This window comes from Salvelinus namaycush, chromosome 32, assembly GCF_016432855.1.
Source record: "Salvelinus namaycush isolate Seneca chromosome 32, SaNama_1.0, whole genome shotgun sequence".
NCBI lineage: Eukaryota > Metazoa > Chordata > Actinopteri > Salmoniformes > Salmonidae > Salvelinus > Salvelinus namaycush.
The window spans coordinates 28313839-28331072 of record NC_052338.1 but is presented as its reverse complement, the minus strand read 5'-3'; the positions used below and the strand labels follow the sequence as shown (position 1 = coordinate 28331072).

Genomic DNA, 17234 nt, shown 5'->3' with positions numbered 1-17234 from the left:
CCTTTAACTATAGTATCCCTTTAACTATAGTATCACTTTAACTATAGTATCCCTTTAACTATAGTATCCCTTTAACTATAGTATCCCTCTAGTAATAGTATCCCTTTAACTATAGTATCCCTTTAACTATAGTATCCCTCTAGTAATAGTATCCCTTTAACTATAGTATCACTTTAGCAATAGTATCCCTTTAACTATAGTATCCCTTTAACTGTATTATCCCTTTAGCTATAGTATCCCTTTAACTATAGTATCCCTTTAGCAATAGTATCCCTTTAGTAATAGTATCCCTTTAACTATAGTATCCCTTTAACTATATTATCCCTTTAACTATAGTATCCCTTTAGTAATAGTATCCCTTTAACTATATTATCCCTTTAACTATAGTATCCCTTTAGTAATAGTATCCCTTTAACTATATTATCCCTTTAACTATAGTATCCCTTTAACTATATTATCCCTTTAACTATAGTATCCCTTTAACTATATTATCCCTTTAACTACATTATCCCTTTAACTATAGTATCCCTTTAACTATAGTATCCCTTTAGCAATAGTATCCCTTTAACTATAATATCCCTTTAACTATAGTATCCCTTTAACTACAGTGTCCATTTAGCAATAGTATCCCTTTAACTATAATATCCCTTTAGCAATAGTATCCCTATGACTATATAAAGGGATATATAAACTATACTATATAAAGTATCCCTTTAACTATAGTATCCCTTTAACTATAGTATCCTTTAGCTATAGTATCCCTTTAGCTATAGTATCCAAAGTAAATCAAATACAATTTTTTGGTCACATACACATATTTATCAGATGTTATTGCAGGTGTAGTAAAATGCTTGTGTTCCTAGCTCCAACAGTGCAGGAGTATCTAACAATTCACAACAATACACACAAATCACAAAGTAAAAGAATGGAATTAAGAAATATTTAAATATTAGGACGACCAATGTCGGAGTTGCATTGACTAGAATACAGTAGGATACAGTAGAATACAGTATATACATGTTAAATGAGTAAAACAGTATGTAAGCATTATGTAAAGTGACCAGTGATTTCATGTCGATGTACATAGGGCATCAGCCTCTAAGTTTGAGTACCCGGTTAGTACCCGGCTAGTGACAGTGACTAAGTTCAGGGCAGGGTACTGGGTGGAGGCCGACTAGTGATGGCTATTGCTATTTAACAGTCTGATGGTCTTGAGATAGAAACTGTTTTTCAGTCTCTCGGTCCCAGCTTTGATCCCTTTAGCAATAGTATCCGTTTTTGAGTGGAGGAGTAATCCAGTGTCTACAACCCTAATGGTTAACATATCAGAACTCAGAACCGTTGTTTTAGATGCCCATCTCATTGCCTGTTTCTCCTCTACAGGGTCCTCCTGGTTTTCCTGGTCCTCAAGGCTCATCTGGACTACCTGTGAGTTTACTATATATACACTACGCCTATACTACACCAACACTACACCTATACTGCACATAGAGTATACTACACATATACTACACCTATAGATGTATACTGCACCTACACTACAACAATACTTCACATATCTATACTACACCTATTCTACACCGATACTACACCATTACTCCACCTATACTGCGCATATGATACACCTATAATATACCAATACCACACATATACTACACATACTGTATACTACAACTATACTACGCCTATACTACAACAATGCTAAACATATACTACACATTAAGTATACTACACCTCGACTACACCAATAGTACACCGACACTACACATACAGTATACCACACCTGTACTACACATATACTACATTTATACTACACCAATACTACACATATACTACACATACACTATACCTATACTACACACACAGTGTACTACAACTATACTACACCTATATTCACCTATACTACACCTATACTGCACCTACCTATACTACACCTATACCACATCTACCTATACTATGACTATATTCACCTGTACTACACCTACCTATAATACATCTGTACTGCTCCTACCCTTACTACACCTCCCTGTACTACACCTATATTCACCTATACTACACCTATGCTACACCTACCTATGCTACACCTATACTACACCTACCTATACTACACCTAGACCACACCTACCTATACTACACCTATACTGCACCTACCTATACTACACCTATACTACACCTACCTATACTACACCTATACTACACCTACCTATATTATGACTATATTCACCTATACTACACCTTCCTATAATACATCTATACTGCTCCTACCTTTACTACACCTCCCTGTACTACACCTATATTCACCTATACAGCACCTACCTATACTACGACTATATTCACCTATATTACACCTACCTATACTACAGCTAGACTACACCTACCTATACTACAACTATACTACACCTACCTATGCTACACCTGTATTCACCTATACTACACCTGTATTCACCTATACTACACCTATTTCCACCTATACTAAACCTACAGCACCTACCTATACTACAACTATATTCACCTATGCTGCACCCGTATTCACCTATACTACACCTACCAATACTACACCCATACTACACCTATACTACATCTACACTACACCTACAGGACCAGTCAAACGTTTATTTTTACTATTTTCTACATTCTAGAATAATATTGAATACATCAAAACTATGAAATAACACATATGGAAGCATGTAATAACCAAAAACGTGTTAAAAACATCTAAATATATTTGAGATTTGAGATTTTTCAAAGTTGCCATCCTTTGCTATGATGACAGCTTTGCGCACTCTTGGCATTCTCTCAACCGGCTTTATGAGGTAGTCACCTGGGATGCATTTCAATTACCAGGTGTGCCTTGTTAAAAGTAAATTTGTGGATTTTATTTTCCTTCTTAATGCTTTTGAGCCAATCAGTTGTGTTGTGACAAGGTAGGAGTGGTATACAGAAGATAGCCCTATTTGGTAAAAGACCAAGTCCATATTATGGCAAGAACAGCTCAAATAAGCAAAGAAAAATGACAGTCCATCATTATTTTAAGACATAAATGTGAGTCAATCCAGAAGATTACAAGAACTTTCAAAGTTTCTTCAAGTGCAGTCGCTAAAACCATCAAGCACCATGATGATGAGGACTCTCATGAGGACTGCCACAGGAAAGGAAGACCCCGAGTAACCTCTGCTGCAGAGGATAAGTTCATTAGAGTTACCAGCCTCAGAAATTGCAGCCCAAATAAATGCTTCACAGAGTTCAAGTAACAGACATATCTCAACATCAACTGTTCAGGGGAGATTGCGTCAATCAGGCTTTCGTGGTCGAATTGCTGCAAAGAAACCACCACTAAAGGACACCAATAAGAAGAAGAAACTTGCTTGGGCCAAGAAACATGAGCAATGGACATTAGACCGGTGAAAATCTGTCCTTACATCTGCTGTATCCATATTTGAGATTTTTGGTCCTAACCGTGTGTCTTTGTGAGACGCAGAGTAGGTGAACGGATGATCTCTGCATGTGTAGTTCCCACCGTGAAGCATGGAGGAGGAGGTGTGATGGTGTGGGGGTGCTTTGCTGGTGACACTGTCTGTGATTTATTTAGAATTCAAGGCACGCATGACCAGCATGGCTACCACAGCATTCTGCAGTGATAAGCCATCCCATCTGTTTGTGCTTAGTGGGACTATCATTTGTTTTTCAACAGGACAATGACCCAACACACCTCCAGGCTGTGTAAGGGATATTTGACCAAAAAGGAGAGTGATGAAGTGCTGCATCAGATGACCTGGCCTCCACAATCAACCGACCTCAACCCAATTGAGATGGTTTGGGATGAGTTGGACCGCAGAGTGAAGGAAAAGCGGCCAACAAGTGCTCAGCATATGTGTGAATTCCTTCAAGACTGTTGGTAAAGCATTCCAGGTGATGCTGGCTGAGAGAATGCCAAGAGTGTGCAAAGCTGTCATCAAGGCAAAGGTGGCTACTTTGAAGAATCTAAAATATAACATATATTTTGATTTGTTTAAAACCTCTTATGGATCCGCCCCTTTTTTCAATTTTCGCCTAAAATGACACCCAAATCTAACTGCCTGTAGCTCAGGACCTGAAGCAAAGATATGCATGTTCTTGATACCATTTGAAAGGAAACACTTTGAAGTTTGTGGAAATGTGAAATGAATATAGGAGAATATAACACATTAGACATGGTAAAAGATAATACAACGGGAAAAATATTTTTTTTGTATCATCATTTTTGAAATGCTACACCGATACTACACCTATACTACACATATACTACACATATACTACACATATACTACACATATACTACACATACACTGCACCTATACTACACATATACTACACTGATACTACACATATGCTACACCTATACTACACATATGATACACATATACTACACATATACTACACCTTTACTACACATATAATACATCTATACTACACCTATACTACACCTATCCTACACCTATACTACACCTATATTCACCTATACTACACCTATCTATACTACACCTATATTCACCTATACTACACAATTTAAACTTGTTTTTTAGGCTTCAAACTTTTCTAATGAATAGCAAATAACCAGAATTCATGTTTTAAATACAAATAACCAACTCCGTCTCAACTAAAATAAAACAATTTTGTAAAAAATAAAAAATAAATACACTTTGCTACTTCACCCATACTACACCTATATTCACCTATACTACACCTACATATACTACACCCGCAATACTACACCTACCTATACTACACCTACCTATACTACACCCATATTACACCTATACTACACCCGAAATACTACACCTACCTATACTACACCTACCTATACTACACCTACCTATACTACACCCATATTACACCTATACTACACCCGCAATACTACACCTACCTATACTACACCTACCTATACTACACCCATATTACACCTATACTACACCTACCTATACTAAACCTACCTATACTACACCTACCTATACTACACTCATATTACACCTATACTACACCCATATTACACCTATACTACACCTACCTATACTACACCCACAATACTACACCTACCTATACTACACCCGCAATACTACACCTACCTATACTACACCTATATTACACCTATACTACACCTGCAATACTACACCTACCTATACTACACCTACCTATAATACACCCATATTACACCTATACTACACCCGCAATACTACACCTACCTATACTACACCCATATTACACCTATACTACACCTACCTATACTACACCCATATTACACCTATACTACACCTACCTATACTACACCCATATTACACATATACTACACCTACCTATACTACACCTACCTATACTACACCCATATTACACCTATACTACACCTACCTATACTACACCTACCTATACTACACCCATATTACACCTATACTACACCTACCTATAGTACACCTACCTATACTACACCTACCTATACTACACCCATATTACACCTATACTACACCCGCAATACTACACCTACCTATACTACACCTACCTATACTACACCCATATTACACCTATACTACACCTACCTATACTACACCTACCTATACAACACATACCTATACTACACCCATATTAAACCTATACTACACCCCTATTAAACCTATACTACACCTACCTATACTACACCTACCTATACTACACCTACCTAGACTACACCTACCTATACTACACCCATATTACACCTATACTACACCTACCTATACTACACCTACCTATACTACACCTACCTATACTACACTCATATTACACCTATACTACACCTACCTATACTACACCTACCTATACTACACCTACCTATACTACACCCATATTACACCTATACTACACCTACCTATACTACACCTACCTATACTACACCCATATTACACCTACTTATACTACACCTACCTATACTACACCTACCTATACTACACCTACCTATACTACACCCATATTACACCTACTTATACTACACCTACCTATACTACACCTACCTACACTACACCCATATTACACCTATACTACACCTACCTATACTACACCCATATTACACCTATACTACACCTACCTATACTACACCTACCTATACTACACCTACCTATACTACACCCATATTACACCTATACTACACCTACCTATACTACACCTACCTATACTACACCCATATTACACCTACTTATACTACACCTACCTATACTACACCTACCTACACTACACCCATATTACACCTATACTACACCTACCTATACTACACCCATATTACACCTATACTACACCTACCTATACTACACCCATATTACACCTATACTACACCTACCTATACTACACCTACCTATACTACACCTACCTATACTACACCTACCTATACTACACCCATATTACACCTATACTACACCTACCTATACTACACCTACCTATACTACACCCATATTACACCTATACTACACCTACCTATACTACACCTACCTATACTACACCCATATTACACCTACTTATACTACACCTACCTACACTACACCCATATTACACCTATACTACACCTACCTATACTACACCTACCTATACTACACCCATATTACACCTATACTACACCTGCCTATACTACACCCATATTACACCTATACTACACCTACCTATACTACACCCATATTACACCTATACTACACCTACCTATACTACACCTACCTATACTACACCCATATTACACCTATACTACACCTGCCTATACTACTCTGCCTTTCGTTCTTGCGATCTCTCTTTCTCTCTCTCTCTTTCTCTCTCTCTCTCACTGTCTCTCTCTCTCTTTCTCTCTCTCTCTCACTGTCTCTCTCACTCTTTCTCTCTCCATATCTCTCTTCTACTTTGAAACACCATCACCACTGAATGCGAATCTTCCTGCTATCTCCATCTCTCCAGTTTTTTATGAAAGTTATTTCAGATGAGGACAATTCTATTGTCTCGCCTGTTCATCAATTATTTCCTCTGTGAAAGTGATGGAGAGTGGTAGTGCCATGCAGACAGCACACCAATCCCACTGATGTCATTCCATTCTTTTAGCAGAATGGAAGTTGCAATGGTTGATTCCAGCAAGGAATCCATTTTAAAACGTTAAGGCGTGTTTAATTCCATGTGTGTGTGTGTGTGTGGTGGTGGGGGGGATGGAGGGGAGTAGGGGGGTTAGTGTGTGTGTGTGTGTGTGTGTGTGTGTGTGTGTGTGTGTGTGTGTGTGTGTGTGTGTGTGTGTGTGTGTGTCTGCCACACTCCGTTCTGTTGAATTTTATCTGATTAAATAGTAGCAGCTGTGAAAGATGGATTTTCCATCGTAATGAAACTCCGCTGCATTGATAAGACATTCAACTGAATCTATAACAGGGATTTTAATGGCTTTATACTGTTAGTAGTCTTAGAGAATAGGAGAGAGAGAGAGATGGAAGGAAGATAGAGAGAGGCTGGGGGGGTGACAGATAGAAAGGGGCTGAGAAATCGGGGTGACAGATAGAAATGGGCTGAGAGAGGGGGGTGACAGATAGAAAGAGGCTGAGAGAGGGGGTGACAGATAGAAAGAGGCTGAGAGAGGGGGGTGACAGATAGAAAGATGCTGAGAGTGGGGGGTGACAGATAGAAAGGGGCTGAGAGAGGGGGGTGACAGGTAGAAAGGGGCTGAGAAAGAGGCTGAGAGAGGGGTTGACAGATATAAAGGGGCTGAGAGAGGAGGATGACAGATAGAAAGAGGCTGAGAGAGGGGGGTGACAGATAGAAAGGGGCTGAGAGAGAGGGTGACAGATAGAAAGGGGCTGAGAGAGGGGTTGACAGATAGAAAGAGGCTGAGATAGGGGGTGACAGATAGAAAGAGGCTGAGAGAGGGGAGTGACAGATAGAAAGAGGCTGAGAGAGAGGGATGACAGATAGAATGGGGCTGAGAGAGGGGGGTGACAGATAGAAAGGGGCTGAGAGAGGGGGATGACAGGTAGAAAGGGGCTGAGAGAGGGGGATGACAGGTAGAAAGGGGCTGAGAGAGGGGGATGATAGATAGAAAGGGGCTGAGAGAGGGGGGTGACAGATAGAAAGGGGCTGGACACATGGTTAATATGTGTTTGATGCCATTCCATTTGCTCCATTCCAGACATTATTATGAGCAGTCTTCCCCTCACCAGTCTCCACTTAATTTTGTCTTTCTTTTCAAGTGATCTTTTCTCCTTGTTTTTTCCCTCTCATTTATTATTATCTGTCTTTTCCTCAAATTTTTCCTCATCTCTCTCTCATCACCTTCTCCTCTCTCTCCATACCGCTCTCCTCACCTCCTTCTCTCCATACCTCTCTCCTCTCCTCTCTCTCCGTACCCCTCTCCTCTCCTCTCTCCATACCTCTCGCCTCTCTTCACCTCTCCTCTCTCTTCATACCTCTCCTCTCCTCTCTCTCCATACCTCTCTTCTCCCTCTCCATACCTCTCACCTCTCCTCTCTCCCTCTACCCTTCTCTCCCGCTCTCCATCTCCCCAGGGTCAGCAAGGTGAGAGAGGTGCAGCAGGACCACCAGGTGTTAAGGGTGAAACGGTGAGTGACATCTCTCCTCATCAATACATGATAGATAAAGTTTAATAAATGACAGATAAAGATATGTTTTTACTTTAATTTTTACATCTTTATGGTCTCTCTCAGGGCCCTCCAGGGACTAATGGATACCCAGGTTCTATGGGACCCCCTGGACTTCCTGTAAGACACAACAACTTGTTTCATCACGTTTACATGAATGAACATATTGGGAACATATTGACTGCATTGCTGATTGGTGGAAAGATGGCTGGATAGATGGATTTTGACTTGATTGATTGATTTATTGATTGATTGACAGGGCCTGAAAGGCGAGCGGGGGACCCCAGGGGCTGCAGGAACGAAGGGAGAATCGGTAAACATTGACATACACAGTTGTCATATATTGAACATTGATGTGTTTTCCCCTCATTTGAATAGTCTAAGAAACCTCTGGCATTTGAACAGAATAGCTATAGCAGTTGACATAGTGAGTTGATAACTATGCATCTGTTGGGTTCTATTTCATTACTTCAGTAAGAAGTGAGATGATGTCTTACCCCCATCCTCTCTCCTGCAGGGTCCACCAGGCAACCCAGGATACCAGGGACAGGCTGGAGTAGCGGTCCGTAACCTCATCCCATCATCCCCTTTATCCCTCGTCCCTATAACCTATCATCCATAACCTCATCCCCTCTATCCCCACATCTTTATCCCTCGTCCCTATAACCTATCATCCATAACCTCATCCCCTCTATCCTCACATCTTTATCCCTCGTCCCTATAACCTATCATCCATAACCTCATCCCCTCTATCCCCACATCTTTATCCCTCGTCCCTATAACCTATCATCCATAATATCATCCCCTCTATCCCCACATCTTTATCCCTCGTCCCGATAACTTATCATCCATAACATCATCCCCTCCATCCCCACATCTTTATCCCTCGTCCCTATAACCTATCATCCATAATATCATCCCCTCCATCCCCACATCTTTATCCCTCGTCCCTATAATTTATCATCAATAACCGCATCCCCTCATCCCTTCTATCCCCACTTCTTTATCCCTTGTCCCTATAACCTATCATCCATAACATCATCCATATCCTGCATCTTTAGGACTAAAAAGCAAAATTGCACTCTCTTTGTCCTCAGGGACCCAAAGGAGAGGCTGGACTGGCAGGGTCCAACGGACCAAAAGGAGATCAGGTATATTACAAAGAAAGATGCATTCGAAATATACAGTACATTCTAAATGCTGTGTTCAAACAACACACACACACACACACACACACACACACACACACACACACACACACACACACACACACACACACGGACCGATGTGTTCTCTCGTTATTTGTAGGGCTCCCAAGGGCAACCAGGCTTCCCAGGGACACCGGTATGTGAAAGATTCATCTCATCTACTTCATGGCTTAGTTAAATATCTATTGGCATGTGATGTGCCCCATCACTTACCTCTTGATACTAAATGTTAACTTTGTAGGGCCCCCCTGGTCCCCCTGGGAAACAAGGAAGAGAAGGACCACCTGGACCCAAGGCTGACAAGGTAGAGCAGCTTATCATACTCGTTTTTACTATTTATGTTTCTACTTAATGGTGAGGATAATGTTATTTCTCTCTCTCTCTCTCTCTCTCTCTCCTCTCTCTCTCTCTCTCTCTCTCTCTCTCTCTCTCTCTCTCTCTCTCTCTCTCTCTCTCTCTGTGTCTCACTCTCTCTCTCTCTGTGTGTCTCTCCCTCTCTCTGTGTCTCTCTCCCTCTCTCTGTGTGTCTCGCTCTCTGTCGTTCTCTCTTGCTCTGTCTCTCTCTCTTTCTCTCTCTTTCTCTCTCTCTCTGTGTCTCTCTCTCTCTCAGGGTAACGATGGAGCACAAGGTCCACAGGGCCCATCTGGACCTCCAGGTTCTCCTGGGTCTCCTGGCTTGCAGGTGAGTGTGTCTGTGCGTCAGTTTGCGTTATCACGAGATATATCTATTTTTTACAATTTCATGGACGATGGGTTTTAACTTCTTTCGGATGATTGGGAAGCTAGCGTCCCACCTCGACAACATCCAGTGAAATTGCAGAGCTCGAAATTCAAAATAGAAATGTAGTAATATTAAACATTCATAAAAATACAAGTGTTATACACCATTCTTTAGCTTAGAATCTTGGTAATCGAACCGCTTTGTCCAATTTAGGCTTTACGGCGAAAGCATAGCATTTGATCGTCTGAGGACAGCGCCTCACACACTTCCTGCATTAACATGAATTCATAACCTGCACAGGTGTCACAAAACTCAAAAATAGCGATAAAATAAATCACTTACCTTTGAAGATCTTCATCTTTTTGCAATCCAAAGGGTCCCAGTTACACAATGAATGGTCGTTTTGTTTGATAAAGTCCTTCTTTATATCCCAAAAATGTCAGTTTATTTGGCGCGTTTGATTCAGAAATCCACCTGTTCCAACATGCCTACAAATTAATCTAAAAAGTTACCTGTAAACTTTGTCCAAACAATTCAAACGATGTTTCTAATCCAACCTCAGGTACCCTAATATGTAAATAATCAATCAAATTTAAGATGGAATATACTGTGTTCAATACCGGAGAAAAAGAACGAGGAGCGCGCACTCATTCACGCGCGCCAAAAGACTAGAGTCCTTCTGAGGGTAACTTCAAAACAATACGAATACTTCTTCATTTTTCAAAAAACAAGCATGAAACAATTTCTAAAGACTGTTGACATCTAGTGGAAGCCAGAGGAACTGCAATCTGGGTCCTAATTATTAGACTTCCCATAGAAAAGCATTGAAAAGTCCAATGACCTCAAAAAACAAAACAAAAAATCCTGGATGGATTGTCCTCCACCTATTTTAACAGTTGTAGAAACTTTGGAGTGTTTTCTATCCAATACTACCATGCATATGCATATCCTAGCTTCTGGGCCTGAGTAACAGGCAGTTTACTTTGGGCACCTCAGTCATCCAAACTTCCGAATACTGCCCCCAAGCCTTAAAAAGTTAAAGAATGCTCTCATCTCACTGCCTTTCTTCCTGTGTGTCCAAAGGGACCTTCTGGATTTGAGGGATTGGATGGTAAAGATGGGAAACCAGGGATGAGGGTAAGAGAAGATTCAGACATACTACATGATACTGTAGATAGTATTGTTAGTCTATGGATATGTTGAATTGACCCCCCTCTCTCGCTGCCTCTCCCTCTCCCTCTCCCTCTCCCTCTCCCTCTCCCTCTTTCGCTCGCTCTCCCTCTCTCTCCCTCTCTCTCTCTCTCTCCCTCTCTCTCTCTCTCTCTCTCTCTCTCTCTCTCTCTCTCTCTCTCTCTCTCTCTCTCTCTCTCTCTCTCTCTTTCACTCTCTCTCTCTCTCTCTCTCACTCTCTCTCTCCCTCTCTCGCTTTCTCACTCTCCCAGGGAGAGCCAGGGCTTCCAGGGGCGGCAGGACACAAAGGAATGCCAGTAAGTGCCATTTGACCTTTACATGAACCATACATATGATCTCAGTGACCTCTGCCCCTTCTGAAAAACAGGACCCCGTCTCCCCCCAACCGGGACCTTGTCTCACATCACATACAGGTAGATAGACATCACTGCTGTGACATCACTTATGTGACATCACTGACTTGTCATCAGTGTGTGAATCACCACATTCACAATGAGCCCAAATGGAGCAGGTGACTTGTATCTGTTCATCTATCAAACATCACCCACTGATGTCACCTCACATACCAGTATACGCAGGTATGTCACAGAGCTTACTGTATGTGCCAATCAGCTGCCCATGTTTCCATAGGAAGAGTTCAGGGCTCTTATCAGCCCTCCTGGTCTGAGTTGCTCTATGAACGTGGGCCAGAACTATTGGGTTCTGACTGACACAGCTGATCTGTTCTGCACAATGTTTACTTTTGGTATGATAAATATACCTTATTGTTTTTGCAAAATAAAACAAATGTCTCACACAGTTCAAAACAATGAGGAATGGAAAGAGGGCCTTGTGTGTCAATCATGCTACTTCCTGTCTATGTCAGTGTTTCTGTGTGGGGCCTTTGAGAGGGCAGGTGTTGAAATCAGTGTTTCTGTGTGGGGCCTTTGAGAGGGCAGGTGTTGAAATCAGTGTTTCTGTGTGGGGCCTTTGAGAGGGCAGGTGTTGAAATCAGTGTGAGATTTCAAAGTGATGTGTTTTGAAAACTGTGTGTGTGAGATGTGATGTGTGTCATGTTGAATGCTGTGTGTGAGATGTGATGTGTGTCATGTTGAATGCTGTGTGTGAGATGTGATGTGTGTCATGTTGAATGCTGTGTGAGAGATGTGATGTGTGTCATGTTGAATGTTGTGTGAGAGATGTGATGTGTGTCATGTTGAATGCTGTGTGCGATGTGATGTGTGTCATGTTGAATGCTGTGTGAGAGATGTGATGTGTAGCATGTTGAATGCTGTGTGAGAGATGTGATGTGTGTCATGTTGAATGCTGTGTGAGATGTGATGTGTGTCATGTTGAATGTTGTGTGTGAGATGTGATGTGTGTCATGTTGAATGCTGTGTGAGATGTGATGTGTGTCATGTTGAATGTTGTGTGTGATGTGATGTGTGTCATGTTGAATGCTGTGTGAGATGTGATGTGTGTCATGTTGAATGCTGTGTGTGAGATGAGATGTGATGTGTGTCATGTTGAATGTTGTGTGTGAGATGTGATGTGTGTCATGTTGAATGCTGTGTGTGAGATGAGATGTGTGTCATGTTGAATGCTGTGTGAGATGTGATGTGTGTCATGTTGAATGCTGTGTGAGATGTGATGTGTGTCATGTTGAATGTTGTGTGTGAGATGTGATGTGTGTCATGTTGAATGTTGTGTGAGAGATGTGATGTGTGTCATGTTGAATGCTGTGTGAGATGTGATGTGTGTCATGTTGAATGCTGTGTGTGAGATGTGATGTGTGTCATGTTGAATGTTGTGTGTGAGATGAGATGTGTGTCATGTTGAATGCTGTGTGAGATGTGATGTGTCATGTTGAATGCTGTGTGAGATGTGATGTGTGTCATGTTGAATGCTGTGTGTGAGATGTGATGTGTGTCATGTTGAATGTTGTGTGTGAGATGTGATGTGTGTCATGTTGAATGCTGTGTGTGAGATGAGATGTGTGTCATGTTGAATGTTGTGTGTGAGATGTGATGTGTGTCATGTTGAATGCTGTGTGAGAGATGTGATGTGTGTCATGTTGAATGTTGTGTGTGAGATGTGATGTGTGTCATGTTGAATGCTGTGTGAGAGATGTGATGTGTGTCATGTTGAATGTTGTGTGTGAGATGTGATGTGTGTCATGTTGAATGCTGTGTGAGATGTGATGTGATGTGTGTCATGTTGAATGTTGTGTGTGAGATGTGATGTGTGTCATGTTGAATGCTGTGTGAGATGTGATGTGTGTCATGTTGAATGCTGTGTGTGAGATGTGATGTGTGTCATGTTGAATGCTGTGTGTGAGATGTGATGTGTGTCATGTTGAATGTTGTGTGTGAGATGTGATGTGTGTCATGTTGAATGCTGTGTGAGATGTGATGTGTGTCATGTTGAATGCTGTGTGTGAGATGTGATGTGTGTCATGTTGAATGCTGTGTGTGAGATGTGATGTGTGTCATGTTGAATGTTGTGTGTGAGATGTGATGTGTGTCATGTTGAATGCTGTGTGAGATGTGGTGTGTGTCATGTTGAATGCTGTGTGAGATGTGGTGTGTGTCATGTTGAATGCTGTGTGTGAGATGTGGTGTGTGTCATGTTGAATGCTGTGTGAGAGATGTGATGTGTGTCATGTTGAATGCTGTGTGTGAGATGTGATGTGTGTCATGTTGAATGCTGTGTGTGAGATGTGATGTGTGTCATGTTGAATGCTGTGTGTGAGATGCGATGTTTTGTTTATCTTTGACCCCTCTGCTCTCAGGGTTTTAAAGGGAAGCATGGACATGTTGGCTTCCCTGGGCAGAAGGTGAGTTGACCACACACGTGCGCACACACACGCTACTTTTCAGTTTGTCTGTCTGATGCCTGCTACCATACAGAACACCAATACAGACTATGAGCACATTGTTATGGATACTGGTTACTCACCCCTCTCCCTCTGTCTTCCTCCTCTCTTCAGGGTGATGCTGGGCCTGTTGGCCCACCGGGGTCAACTGGTAGACCAGGACTTGAGGTAAGTCAAACCAAATGTTGCATGCACCTGCTCAATTCATGTTGTTTGATGTTTGAATGATGTCCATATGGAATGAATGAATGAGAACCATTTCGAATGACAACACCAATTGAATGAAGGATTTTGTCACAATATGTGTCAAACTGAGAGCAACCTTTGACCTTTTGCAGGGTGATGCTGGAACCCCAGGGCCTCAGGGTCGACCCGGTCCCCCAGGACACCTTGTGAGTACATGAACTTTAACCTCTCACCTACAGTCACCTCCAGAATTATTGCCACCTTGATAATGATGAGCAAAAAAATAAATACTGAATAAATAACACAAATAATGAGTTCTATTGTCTGCTCACAAACATGTTCAAATGTTATTATGTTGCACTAGCTAGTACAATTGCTCAGAGAAAGAGCCTTTGTTTAACAAGTAATAAAAATAAAACAAATATTAATTATTGGCACCCCTAAAGATTATTTTAAATAAAATCAAACTAAATAAAATCTTCATTTAACATTCTACGTTTGCAGTCAAATGACACGCACAGTGAGACTGGTGGTTCAGGAGGCAAAGGAAAATCTAAGGGCCACAGTTGCAGAATTACAGAATTTGGTCACATATTGGGGTCAACAAGTCTCCAAATCTATGATTAGATGCCACCTCCAAGCCAATATATATATTTTAATTGAACCTTTATTTAACTAGGCAAGTCAGTTAAGAACAAATTCTAATTTACAATGACTGCCTACCCAAGACAAACCCTAAACCGGACGATGCTGGGCCAATTGTGTGTTGCCCTATGGGACTCCCAATCATGTCTGTTTGTGATACAGCCTGGAATCGAACCAGGGTCTGTAGTGATGCCTCTAGCACTGAGATGCAGTGCCTTAGACCGCTGCACCACCCAGGAGCCCCCAAAAGGCTCTTTGGAACTGAGTAACCAACACATGTAAAGGCCTGGAGTTTGATAAAGGGCATTGTCACTTGGATTGGAACCGGGTTGACTACAGCTCAGCGTTCAACACCATAGTGCCCTCAAAACTCATCACTAAGCTAAGGACCCTGGGACAAAACACCTCTCTCTACAACTGGATCCTGGACTTCCTGACGGGCCACCCCCAGGTGCTAAGGGTAGGTAACAACACATCCTCCACACTGATCCTCAACATAGGGGCCCCTAAGGGGTGTGTGCTCAGTCCCCTCATGTACTCCACTCATGACTGCAAGGGCAGGCACAACTCCAACACCATCATTAACTTTGCCGATGACACAACAGTGGTAGGCCTGATCAACAACAACGAGACAGCCTATAGGGAGGAGGTCAGAGACCTGGCCGTGTGGTGCCAGGACAACAACCTCTCCCTCAACGTGATCAAGACAAAGGAGATGATAATGGACTACAGGAAAAGGGAGACCCGGCAACGCCCCGATTCTCATAGACGGGGCTGTAGTGGAGCAGGTTGAGAGCTTCAAGTTCCTTGGTGTCCACATCATCAATAAACTAACATGGTCCAAGCACACCAAGACAGTCGTGAAGAGGGCACGACAAAGCCTATTCAGGAGACTGAAAATATTTGGCATGGGTCCTCAGATCCTCAAAACGTTCTACAGCTGCACCATCGAGAGCATCCTGACGGGTTGCATCACTGCCTGGTATGGCAACTGCTCGGCCTCCGACCGCAAGGCACTACAGAGGGTAGTGCATATGGCCCAGTACACGATTGGGGCCAAGCTTCCTGCCATTCAGGCCCTCTATGCCAGGCGGTGTCAGAGGAAGGCCCTAAAAAGTGTCAAAGACTCCAGCCACCCTAGTCATAGACTGTTCTCTCTGCTACCACACGGCAAGCGGTACCGGAGCACCAAGTCTAGGTCCAAGAGGCTTCTAAACAGCTTCTACCCCCAAGCCCTAGGACTCGAAAATAGAGCTCTTTTGGACAACTAATCCAGCGGTGGGTTTGGCGTCGAAAGAAAGATGCAGTGGACGCAAAAAATGACCTCATACCTACTGTAAAATATGGTGGTGGATCTTTGATGTTATTGGGCTGTTTTGCGTCCACTGGTCCTGTGGCCCTTGTTAAGGTAAACAGCATCATGAACTTTACCCAGTACCAGGACACTTTAGCCAAAAACCTGGTTTCCTCTGCCATGAGGCTGAACATTGGGTGTAAGTGAATCTTCCAGCGAGACAATGACCCCAAGCACACATCAAAATCCACAAATAAATTGTTATTTGTCCACACTTGAACCTCCACACTTGAACCTCCACACTTGAACCTTCACACTTGAACCTTCACACTTGAACCTCCACACTTGAACCTCCACACTTGAACCTCCACACTTGAACCTCCACACTTGAACCCCCAACCTGTTGTTTGAATTGACGAGGGAAGTCCGTGAGACCAAAGGATATCAAGGATCTGGAAAGATTCTGTATAGAGGAAGGTTCTGAGATCCCTCCCAGTGTGTTCTAGAATCTCTTAAAACATAG

General features: G+C 42.1%; 1 protein-coding gene across 4 annotated transcripts in view; it reads left to right on the top strand.

The window, feature by feature from the left end:
• The window catches only part of col16a1 (collagen, type XVI, alpha 1), a 149572-nt gene that overhangs the window by 115740 nt on the left and 16598 nt on the right, over positions 1-17234 (top strand). For all 4 annotated transcript variants that reach the window (XM_038972322.1, XM_038972324.1, XM_038972323.1 and 1 more), the window contains 14 exons: positions 1384-1428; positions 8520-8573; positions 8679-8732; positions 8872-8925; positions 9130-9174; positions 9710-9763; positions 9921-9956; positions 10062-10124; positions 10431-10502; positions 11625-11678; positions 11984-12028; positions 14503-14547; positions 14701-14754; positions 14925-14978. In XM_038972322.1, coding sequence (XP_038828250.1) covers positions 1384-1428; positions 8520-8573; positions 8679-8732; positions 8872-8925; positions 9130-9174; positions 9710-9763; positions 9921-9956; positions 10062-10124; positions 10431-10502; positions 11625-11678; positions 11984-12028; positions 14503-14547; positions 14701-14754; positions 14925-14978 — 729 coding nt within the window. The remainder of the gene's footprint in view (positions 1-1383; positions 1429-8519; positions 8574-8678; positions 8733-8871; positions 8926-9129; positions 9175-9709; positions 9764-9920; positions 9957-10061; positions 10125-10430; positions 10503-11624; positions 11679-11983; positions 12029-14502; positions 14548-14700; positions 14755-14924; positions 14979-17234) is intronic.